At 46.4% G+C, this 12,307-nt stretch overlaps 1 protein-coding gene across 1 annotated transcript in view; it reads left to right on the plus strand.

Moving 5' to 3' along the window:
- The window catches only part of ALK (ALK receptor tyrosine kinase), a 676,334-nt gene that overhangs the window by 353,826 nt on the left and 310,201 nt on the right, over positions 1–12,307 (plus strand). The window contains exon 4 of the mRNA XM_047852186.1: positions 5,359–5,560. Coding sequence (XP_047708142.1) covers positions 5,359–5,560 — 202 coding nt within the window. The remainder of the gene's footprint in view (positions 1–5,358; positions 5,561–12,307) is intronic.

Raw genomic sequence — 12,307 nt, forward strand, 5'->3', positions numbered from 1 at the left:
AAGAAAAGCCCAGCTGACCTGAGAGGTGGATGTGGGTGAGGAAATTGCAGAGAAGGGCAGAAAGACCAATAAATAGCCTCAGCTTTTAGTGAGGAGAGCCAGGTGGTAGTGTCTAAAGCTCATGGAACAAGTAATAAATTGGAAAGTTAACAAGGTAAGCAATAAAAAAGTAAAAAAGTTTTTAAAAACAGTCAAGAATTAGAAGGGGAAGAGTGCCATTTTTCTAACTGTCCCATCATGTAAGGAGCCTATAGCCAATAAATAACACGACGATCACCATAGTTAGAATTGTAAAGGCAGCCACCAAAAGAAATTAGAAATCTTTAAAGATGTCTCTGGGATTTGGAGACATGGTAGCTTTAAAAAATTATTATTATGGGGATGACTGGGTGGCTCGGTCAATTAGGCTTAGGTCATGGTCTCACAGTTCATGAGTTGGAGCCCCGCGTCAGGCTCCTGTGCTGACAGCTCAGAGCCTGGAGTCTACTTCAGATTCTGTCTCCGTCTCTCTGCTCTCCCCTGCTCATGCTCGCTCTCTCTCTCTCTCTCTCTCTCTCTCTCAAATGTAAAATAAAACATTAAAAAATGTTTTTTCATAAATAAATAAATAAATAAAAATTATTATGAGCAATTCAGAACTCTTTGACTTCCAGCCACATGCATATATTACTTTGATTTTTAAAAGCCGTTGAGTACCTGCTGTATGGCAAACATTGTGTTAAATATCAGGTATTTAGAGATGATACCAGCCTTATAGCAGAAGCATCTACAGAAATAAATGATGCCGATTTAGGAGCCCTTCCCAGAAATGTGTTTGTGTAAATTGGAAGAGAGGAAGCAGGGCAGGGAATCACACTTCACAGCTTGGCCGATTTGGCCAACCGATTAAAACTGTTGGTATAGAACCGCCACAGAGGTGAATTAGGACAAGCCTTTAGGACTTGGGGGCTTGGAGACTTGACATGGTTCCTTTAGATTGATAGTATTCTAGGAAGGCAGATAGAGTTACTGACAGTTTGGAGCTGTAAGGGTCCTTAGAGACTCCATCCAACCCTTTCATTTTACAAACAAAGGAGGCTTGGTCGTGGCAGAGCTGGTCCTTCTGATTCAATCCTTCTGATCGAAAGTTTAGTAATAGATAAAAGGAGCTCCACATTAAGACGCCCTTCCGAGCACAAAAATCAACATCGTTCACATATCTGCTAAGGGCTACGTACCATACTGGCCACTTCATGCATGTTATTTAACTTCATCTCCACAACAGCCACATGAGGTAGGCTACACCCATATTAAATGTGAGCAAAGTGAGGTTTAACAATTTTAGATAATTTGTCTGAAGTTTAGAATTAGATACAGGGCCTGGACATGAAAGAGTCTGTCTGACTTCAAGGTTCATGCCCTTTGTTTTCTGGCCCATAATTTGGTACCCTGCTGACTGAGATAAGAGCCACACATCCCTATATTGGTGACCAGAGGTAAAAATAATGACCATTTCATATTTCATGATTGAGCATATCAACATGATCCACTAATAAGGGAAGCATGATCCTGGCACTAAGCAGGGCTCTTTGATCGGCTTCTCTGCTCCCCCATGGCCCACCCTGGGGGAGGGTCTGTGAGCTGCCCAGCCATCCATCTTAATTATGAGGGACCCCAGGAGCCTTTGAGTAGCCCCAAGCTATTCTGAGGAAAATAAACAAGAAACAGAAAAGAGGGAGGGGAGATAGAAATGCTCACTGACTCTAAAAGATTTATACTGACAATATCCCAAGGAGCTTATGAAATGTATTTTTTCCTTTTTTTTTTTTCTTTCTTGAGACGGAAAAGCTGCTGATGAAGAGATAGCTCTCAACTAGAGTTTCATTGACAGTGAAAATACTTTAAGCTCAGGCTCTTATTGATAGTCCAGTTGCACAAAATAAAATTCATATAAACATCATCTCACATATTAGAACTGGAAAAATAATCCATCTTCCAGTCAACTTTGAAAGAGTCCCGTTATTGAGCTACTGAATTACAAGGACAGAATTTACATGTGTTTCCACACCCAGGAGGGAAGAACACTGGTGCAGGAGAGCCCCAAGTCCAGCACCTGCAGTATGATTTTCTCCTGCTGGGAACTTGAATTTCCCCGGGTGGGGTATGCGTGCACGTGCACGTAATCTTTCTGAGAAGAGGAGAACATCTCCTTCATCTTGCCCACATTCTTTCCCTCAATAGCTGAAACACCTGTTTTCAGTATGACTTTCCACCAACCTGAAAACATCCGAGTACGATCTCAGACCAGGGCACAGTTGTTGCTTCCATATGTGTGACATGCTGCCTTCATCCTAAACCCAGACCATGCCCCGAAGTATCTAGAGCAAGACTGTGCCCCAAGACATGCTTCCAGGACTCTCATCTACTCTGGATAGCCACACATCAATCTGGTATTGGATACCCCAGTCAATTCCAGAGTCTATCCCCAACATGGCACCTTTGCTTACAATAGTAACAATCTAAACATGTCACATTTGCATTTAGTCACATCCCTGCTTAGTGTAATTAGTACTATAGGATGAGGTCAGGTCAGTATTGATCCCCACCATTCCCCTACCATACCAGATTAACCTTCCTGAAGCACCACTCTGATGATGTCACTTTCCTGCTCAAAAACCTTTCCAAACATAGAAGTGAATACCTCCAGCCAGGAATGAAATGTCCTGTATGGTCTTGCCCCACACTCGGTGCCCTAGTCTTCCTTATGCCCCAGCCTTGTCTTCAGGTAGTACCCCTCTGCAGCCAAGTGCCTCTACACATTTTCTACGTTTATGCCTTTACTCCTCTTCCCTCAAGCCCCGCATGGCCGGTTCTGCCAATATCTTTGTTTTTCTCTCCCTTTAAGACCTAGCTCAAAGGTCATCTTCTTTATGAATCTTCCCAACTGAACCTAATGTCTCCTTCCTGGAGCCTCCCAAAGTGCCTTACCTGTAGATGTCTTATGACTTTATAACCTCTGCTTTTGATTGTAGTTATTACAGTGATCTCATCACCCCTACTGGACCTGGAGTTCCTTAAAAGCCAGCACTGTGTCTGGTTTATGTCTGTGTCCCCAGGGCAAAGCCAGTGCCTGGATGTTTGCTCAACAGTGGAATCCAGTAAATGAAATTTGAGGGCAAGAAAGAGTGAACAGGGAGCCAGTGAACAAATGGATTTGGTTCAGTACCCCACTGCCTGCCTTCTTCTCTTCCTCCCCCTCTGAGTTCCTGAGCTGTACAGCTTGGCCACAATGCACCCTGAACATGTTTTAAGATAAGGGATACAGTGGGATAATGAGAAACATATAAGGTAAAGAGCACCAGTTAGGAATCCAAACCCCTGGAGTTTGATTTGGAGTTTCAAATTAAGATGTTGGACAAGTCATTTCTCCATTTTGACCTCTAGTCTGCTTCTTTAGGAAAGTTAGGGCATCATATTATGTGATCTTTAAGTCCTGTCTAGTTCTGATATTTGATTCTATTCCCTTTCTTCTACCTCTGTACCCATCACAAGAATACCTCTCCCATTGTAAAACAGAGGAATAGTATAGATTATTTACTGAGCGTTGTAGAGCACTTTCCACTGGCCCATCTGCCATGCTGAAACTTCCCAACAATTACAAAGGGTGCAGTTTGCCATGCTGACCCCTGGTCCCCAGTCCAGCTCAGAAACAGTCTTGCACTGACCTCATCCTGATTATAACTGGAAGTCACATTTATCTGCTTCCAGAATATTTCAAATCTCCAATTCCTGACACAATACCTTCTCCTTAAAGAATGCTTCTGGTAGGGATCCCTTCTTTCATCTGTATCATTCTCTACCGCTGACTGCTAGTTCATTTACCTACCTGGTAAATTGGGTTGTCTATAGAAGGAGACCAGCTTGAAGTGCTCAGGAGTGGTTTAAGAGGGCTGAGCACTCATTAGCTGGTTCCCACTGGAGGAGTCAGGAATCTTGGAGTAGTCTTCCACTGCAAAAGAAGCAGCATCAAATGGTCCAAAACTTCAGTGCAGAAGTGTGACAAGTGAAATTAATGCATCAGAAGGAATGCCTGGAACAATAAAATGGTGCTGTGCTTTTATGCTGACAGTAATCCCCATGAATACAGGTTTCTTGTAGATCACTTGGCCTATACTACTGGAATTAGGGTTGGCTTGCCCCAGAGGCATATTTTGCCACAGGCACGGCACCAGAGAGGATTTGTAGGGCTTTCTTTATGGAGACCAGTTACAAATCCACATGACGCATAGACTCAAGAGCTGAAATGGATCTTAAGAGATTATTGAGTTCAGCCAACCCTTCTCACTCGGTTTTATAAATGAGAAAACTGAAATCTGAGAAAGTTAATGCTTTGCACAAGATCACTCAGCTAGTAACCAAAGGAGCATGAGCTGTGAACTTGACTACTACATAATAAGTGACCCAAATGCTGCCTCTCCAAGCCACCCACCTGTCAAGGAAAACCTTGAACTGGTCAGAGTTATTTGAGATTGTAGAGCCAATCCATACATTCCTGAGAAACTCTGAATTGGCCATAAATAGAGTGCTAAGTTGGCTTGAATGTGATATGGAGAACTCAGCTTTTATTTAAACTGTGACCTGTAGGGTGGCCTGAGATGCCCCCAGAGTGTGCTTTGGTTTGTAGGGTTTGGAAACACCCTACATGGATGTTTACAAAATGGCACTAGTGTCCTGGCTCCATTCTTGGCACATTTTGGAGGCAGCGACTATTTAGGCTGTCCCTCTAGACCAGGCTGTAAATCCATCAGAACATCTTAGCATCTGGGTTGGGTTTCTCATGCTGATTATTCTATGGGGGTTAGGTAATACCCCCTATTTTTCTCCAGTTGCCTGTGAGACTTTGTTAATCGTGCCTATTGGCTGACAAATAATCTGTAAGCTATCATCTCTACTTTAACTTAGAAGACAGTTGAAATCAAGTAATTGATGATTTAATAGGGGCCTTCCTCTCCACCCAAAACTGGGTAAAGTACTCCCCATGCTTATCTCATACAATCTTTGCAACCACCCTTTGATATAGGTGTTTTCATTGCCATTTTACAGATGAAGAACCTGGGACTCCAGTACATAGAACTAGTGAGACAGGGAAATAAGGTGAGAGCCTTAGTAAGTACAGAATTACCATTCTCTTGCTTCAGACTTTGCTTTTCACAAAGATGATCTAAGAAAAGGTAAAGAGGGTTGTGTGTATGTGAAGAAGGTGAGAAAGGCCTACACCATTGCTGACTTTAGTGCCATTGGTCTCTATATCCTGCCACAAAGATGCTGCTGGTGCTATCTGTACACACCTGCAGAGTCACCTTGTCTGTCTCTTGCCAGGCTCCTTCCTGCTCCTCAACACCTCAGCAAACTCCAAGCACACCATCCTGAGCCCATGGATGAGGAGCAGCAGCGAGCACTGCAGCCTGGCTGTCTCAGTGCACAGGCATCTGCAGCCTTCTGGGAGGTATGTCGCCCAGCTACTGCCCCACAACGAGGCTGGAAGAGAGATCCTTCTGGTACCCACTCCAGGAAAGCATGGGTAAGTCCCTCCCCATGTCCAAAACTGATGATATAAAAGGCCATTTGGCTTTTGGCTACAAATTTCCAGAGTCTGTGACATCTACTTAAAACTCACAGTCATCTTTCAATGGGTAGGGTCCAGACTGAGCCATTATTGCTAATATTCACAAGGCAGTGTCTCAGGCACTGTTCTGTAGGGCCCTTTGGCTGCCCAGGCTGGTGGTCCTTCCAGAGGCCAGAAGACCAGCTGGCAAAGTAGGCATTTAACGAGTGGGTGTTAAAGGTATTTATTTCCCAAAGTACAGATGGAGCCAAGAAGAAAACAGCCAAGGGGAGTGTTAAAAGGCCAAAATGAAAGTAATTTAATATGCTGGAAATGGGATTTTACCATCAGGACTTGAGCAGGTAGGGAAAGAGCAAATCATTGTAGCCACCTAAGCAGGTCATGCAGGAGTGTGGGACCCCAGAGCAGAACTGGTCAGGGATACCACAGTGGTATCAATTCAATAGAGATTGGAACAAGCTTCATTCCAGAACCTCTGAGGCTTACACAATACTGAAATCACACCAGATACCCATGTCCGTGAGCTCCTCAAGCTTCCAGAAGATATTCACTTGCTTACCCAGTGATCCACTGGGCCTCTAGAAGTAGTAACATTGGAAAGCAAATTTGAACCAGGGTATCTCTGTGCATACCTTTTTTTTCTTATTCCATAAGAATAAATGCCATCATAAAACCCCACTTTTGAGGGGCCCCAGATGTGATTAATTTGTAATCAAGGGTGAAAGATCTTTCTTTGTGGCATGTTTGCAGAAGATAGACTTCAGATTTCTATCTAAGCTTAGAGTTAGCTTCTTTCTAAGAAAATACCTTTCAGAGGAGTCCCATCCGAACAGTGATATTACCCATTGTTTACCTCCATGGTGTGCTGGGTCAGGAGGGGATAGCCTGTCTACTGCTTTTCCAAAAAGCTCTATGGCCTCCTTAATAATTTCTTGAAAATCTCCACCCTACTCTCCTACTGCTGACTCATCTGTATTTAGCTGTGCTTCAAAAAACTACAAGCTCCTACAGTCCCAGGAGGAATAAAATCTTAGCTTCAAGAAGGATGTTGTCCCCATACCTAAACTCTATATCCATCTTCATGCCTCTGAAATGCCTCGTTGGGCTGGATGGGAGGGTCCATCCAGCCAAGTACCAAGTACCAAGTACCAGTACCAAGTGCCTCTTCCTATGTTCTCCAGAAGTTAGGAATGTTGGGTGTCCGGGCTGCCTACTGTTTTAGATGAGCTGTCCTTGGGACCGAACTTCCTTCCAGCATGGCCTCCCTTTCTTGGGAGAAGCCCAGATGGTAAGGCCTCCCATCCATGGGCAGGGTGGGTGCTGGCCTCTGCTGCCATGCCATCCTGTAGGCGTCTGCCCAGTCTCATGAACTTGACTTCTGCACTCAGCATTCTTGCCCCACCAATCCTGGAAGAGACCAGACAGCACTGCTCAAGGCTGCTGAGAATTCAGACCATCAATCTGTTAAAGTGTGTGGTTGGAGGCTGGGACTCATTGATGTCACAGGGTGAAGTGGAGTTCAGAGTCTCCCTGAAGTGCAGGCTGAGAATGTGCATGCATGTGAAAGAAGAGTGCCAGAGGGATTTCAGTGCTTTCTGAGTAGCAGAGCCTGGTCCCCTGGATAGCATGGTTTGGAAGACCACAGCTCCTCCCAATGACTAGCCATGGGGTTTTGCAAAGACGTTTCCCCTCTTTATCTTCCTATGCATGCAACTGGCTGGTGAGTTCCCACTTAACAAATGAGAAAACTGAGGCAGAGAGGAAATAGGAAGTGATATGACCCAAAGTGGACTCCAGATCTCCCCTTCTCTCATTAGTGCACTTTCCAGGAAACCCATAGCTTCTCAGCAGGAACTCAGAGGGAAAGGGCAGGGTCAGGGAAAAGGAAATGGAAGATGAAAGAACCTTACAAAAGAGATCCACTAGATCCTCTAGATTTGAGACAGATGAGCACAGGGGGCATATGATGGCCACCTTCCCTTCATAGACAATGAAAATAGGGAAAGGAAGACAGCACAGTGTGGGCAGGCTGTGATTCTCCCCAGTCTCAAGGCCCATCATGCTAGCCATTGCATTTTTTCCCAGAGCGACTCTCCCACTGTAGGAATTGGCCTGCCCCCTGGAAAGTGGGAGTTGAAGCAGGAGAAAGGAAGCAAGTGTGCTGCGGCAAGCCCCCTGACTTGATGCCTTTGCTTGGGGCTTCCCTACATCTACAGGGCCTTTGCCTTAGGCTGAGTTCCAGGCATCTCTGTGTAGAGATATTCTCCCTTAGTCCTGACAGAGCCATCTTGGAGTTTGGGGATGAGCAGGAGTGGTTCCAAATTGAAACTAAAGATGCCTGAGACAGCCTCCCCACCCCTAACAAAATCGATGTGGTGAGGATAGAAGGTGGCAGCTGAAGGGGCAGTCCACAGACTGTCCTGATGCATGGAGGAGCTGTGCTGCCCCAGGCATCTTGGCAAGCTGCAGGGCACAGGCACTTGTTCAACACTTCACAGAGCTCTAGGTATTTGTGTAGAGTTGGATCTGGGTTGCTCAGCCTCAGCACTATTGACATCTGGGACCAGACATTTCCTTCTGTGGTCACTGTCCCGTGCATGGCTCCCCAGCTTCCCAGGCCTCTACCCACTGGATGCCAGTAGCATCTCTCCTGGTAATGGCAACAAAAATGTCTCCAGACATTGCCATATGTCCCCTGGGGGGCAAAATTGTCCCCTTTGAGAACTACTGAAATAGCTAGAGAATTTTAGAGCTGGGAGGAACCCTGAGATTTACCTCAAGATTCAACCTTGTCAATTCTCAGGAGTGGGGACTGAGGCCCAGAATGGGGAAGGGACTCACTCCATGTCATGTGATGAATGCCAGTGTTGGTAGACACGTGTCTTCAGCCCTACACTCAAGTCTATGTGCCAACCACTGTACTGATTCCTCAGTTACATAGATCTGTAAGGTGCAGTCTCTACCCTTAGTAATAATAACTGCTATCAACACTTTTTAACACTTCCCAGATGTGACTTCCCAGTCAACACTGTGCACTTTACGTGTATTTTCTTATTTAATACTCACCAACACAATGAAGCAGTCACTGTTACTATCTTCCATTTCACACATAGGGAAATTCAGTAAGATCAAACAACCTTCCCAAGGTCACTGGCTAGACAAGGTGCAGGAGGTCTGAACCTAAGCAGACTGACTTCAGACTATTTTTGCCCATTGCTGGAAGAGCTCAAGTAGGCCATGTTGCTGCAGCAAAAAAATCAGTATTCTATGAATCAAAGCCCTCAGTTTAGGTCCTAGTTCACTATTCCTCAGTTTGGAGAACCATTATTCATTGGGTACTTTCTATTTGTTAGGACCATACAGGTGCTAGAGATACAAAAGACTAGCCTTTGATGGTCTATGAAAGGATTTTCCATGAATGAGCTCTATGACTTCAGGGTGAATTCCACCCCTACTAAACCTCAGTTTCCCCATCTGTGAAGTGAGGATGATGATGCCAGCCCTATGCATGTGGTGCTGTGGAGTTAAAGGAATAAAAGATGTAAAGGGCTTTTCACACTAAGCAGGATGCACATGTAAGAGACCATTATTTAATACCCTAATCTGCTCTGTTCTGCTCAGAATTGGGGAACACAAAGGACTAAGACTCATCCGCTCTCTGATTGTGGGGTTGGTGGCAATCTCAAGGATCCTTTGGTTTTGAGGTCCTTGGCACTTTGCCTCACTGAAGTTCACTCCCTTTTATGTCGGAGACGACCCGACAACATAGTGCTCTGAGTGGTGAGGGGGACACAGTGAAATCCTGGTGGTGATGACAGTGATAATTACAAATGGGGCTGGCTTCCTCTCAAGACAGAACATGGGTGGTTTGGGGACTGCTATTTGCAAAACAACATTCTCCATTTGTAGTAACAAGGGAGGAAAGTGTCATAACACGGTCAGCTGGGGAGAGCTTGACTCATAGGAGTGGGCTGGGGAAGGACAAGCCTGAGGCCACTGAGTCCCCCAGACACCAAGTCGTGAGTACGAAGTGCAACACTGGGGAAGCAGCAGCCTGCCTGGAGACACCGGAGGCAAGGACAGGCAGTCGGGGAGCCCCAGCAGCTGCTCCCTTCCTTGCCTCCTGGAAAGCAGCCACATACATGAGGTCTAGTGAATCACAGAGCATGAGCGCCCGCCTCTGCCAAGGAGGCCTGGCTTTGGCCTGGGTCTCCCAGGGGATGCAAAGTGATGAGTGCCTGGCCGGCTCATCTGCTCATCTGCCCTACCAGAATGGCCACAGGAGCACGGAAGCGGAGAAATGCTCTGTCAAACAGCCCAGCCCTGCTGGCCACAGAATCCAGCAGGCATAGGACATCTTAACTAGAAGTCAGAGGTTACAAAGTCCCCATGAATTGAATGAATATGATAATCCCTATTTAGAATGGTGAGCTGTGAAATGGCATAAGGAAAATGGTTCACGCTGTGCCAACCATATTAGGTACTTAACACATGCTAGATGCTTTCCAGGGTATCCATCCCTCTAACAACCATGGATCCTGTGCCTCCCAGGCACTAGGTGTTGGGAATACGCAGCCAAAGAGGACACAGGCACAACCTTCAGGGAACATACAGTCCAGTAAGGAGGATTCAGCACGTGCTTGTGCAGATGGCTTTAAATGGGGGCCCAGAGATATTAAGGAGCAGAAGTTGCCAGTGTGACATCGGTGCCCTCCTGGACTCAGGACCCCAGGCTCAGGGGGTGGGGGTGTTTGGGGTTGTAGGAGTGCCTCCTCAGTTCCTTCCCGGACACCCGAGCACACGCCTTTCTCCTGCAGCCTTGGGTATCCGGGGACTTTATTGTGTGTGACCAGAGCTACACAGTGTGTAGAGGGAAGAATTGGGCCCTGAGGGGATAGAAGTTGCCAATCATTTGAATTACTAATACTTGAAAAGATGCTTTAAACCTAAAGGATCTGGGGATACTCAGGCTTGAGCCACGATAAGCTGTCAGGGCCATTCTGTAGCACAAACAAGGTTCATCACAGAAGGTGGCCGAGAAATAAGGCTCCCCTCAGCACAAAGCTTCACCTTTCTGCAGGATCTTAACCCCTACCCTCAGAGGAGACCTGAGTTCCTTCTCTCTTGTCCACTGGGGATGCCAAGGCCCTGAGGGGTGATGTGACGTGATGAAAGACGAAGTGTGAGCTCTTGGTCCTCCGGAGCCCTGCTTTCTTGTACTCTCTTCTATCTCCTGGCTGAACAGCTGCATCAGGAAGTCATCAAGCTCACTGCCTTCAGCTTAAGATCCGCAGCCACCCACCCCTGGTGAAGAAAACCCTATGTCCGTGCTGGGTACCGACACAGCTGCCATATTTATTTAGACCAGTCAGTTCTGGCCAAAGATACCAGCTTTAAAACCAGAACAATCCTAATGGGAGAGCTGCCAAAGTCATTTAATTCAAAGCAATATTGACTTGTGGGTGTGGCAGTGCTGTGTCAGTCCTGGCTCCCCTGCTAATCTGCGGCTCTTCCCAGCCTCAGTTTCTTCCCTTCCCAAGGAGAGATTCCAGCTGCATTTTGTCCCCTTCCTCATCCTGCAAGGCCAGCTGCCTCACCTCAGGTGGTCACTGAGGACTGGGGTAGCAGGAAACAATTTCCCCCCCCCCCCCCGGAGTCCTGCTCTTTGTCCCCAGTCTGGCTTACAGGACAGTTACCCCCTCTTGACGCAGAGACCTTCTGCTGCAAATGTACAGAGCCCTGAATTCTCCTGTAAATAGACCGAATGGTCTCAGCAGGCTGAGCGAGGGATAGGCTTCAGGCAGGACAACATGGAAAGATGCCACTAGGCATGTGCTTCTGAAAGGATGCCTGACTGCCAAACTGTGCCGGATTTAACTTCAGTTGGCCCAGGGTGGTGTGGCAGGTCTGGCCAACACGGGGAGATCAGGGGCCTGTGGCATTCAGCACCCTCCAGCCAAAGTCCTCCTCACATCCTGCCTGCGTGATAAACGGGATCGAGAATAAAAAAGGTGATCATTTATTGAAATTGATGCCCTCAAGTGGCAGTGTCACAATGATTTAATTTCAGACCCAGCATTTTCTCCCTTTCAAAGTCATTCAGAGTGTCGGCTTTTCTCTTTTCCCCTTGGTCTGAATAACACACTAATAAATATACAATAAGGGCTTTAATGTCTGGGTGATTTACACTAAAAAGAGAGAGCCATTCAGAGGCTTTAAAGACAATTTTTAAAAGCCTTAGCACCCACACCCAGGCTTGTCAGGTGCATATTTCCAGGACACCTGGTCACGGGAATAGTCACATAGGTTGTGGTTCTCTGAGCATGAGACTTGGGTCTTTAGTGTGCTTGGAAGTAGCTCCCACACACAGTGTGAGTTTAGGCAAGTCTCTGACTATCTATGAGCCTCAGCTTTCCTATCTGTAAAATGGTAATAATTTGCATGCCTCGTGAGGTTGTTGTGAGGATTAAATTAGATGACATGCAGAACAGGTGCTAATAGTGCTTTGTTCCTGCTCCTGGCGGCCCCTCAAAGGGGCAGAGGAGCAGGGCTGGCCTTCTTCCAGGAAGCTCAGGGCTGTGTGGGATTGGGTATGAGGACAGCCACAGTTTCACACCCCGTATCCTCAGAGTGACTGCTTGTGTTCCCTAAGTTGGGCCCCAAAGGACCAGTCCCATTGGCTGTGCTTGGATTCGCTGTATT

Source organism: Prionailurus viverrinus, chromosome A3 (genome assembly GCF_022837055.1).
Source record: "Prionailurus viverrinus isolate Anna chromosome A3, UM_Priviv_1.0, whole genome shotgun sequence".
Lineage (NCBI taxonomy): Eukaryota > Metazoa > Chordata > Mammalia > Carnivora > Felidae > Prionailurus > Prionailurus viverrinus.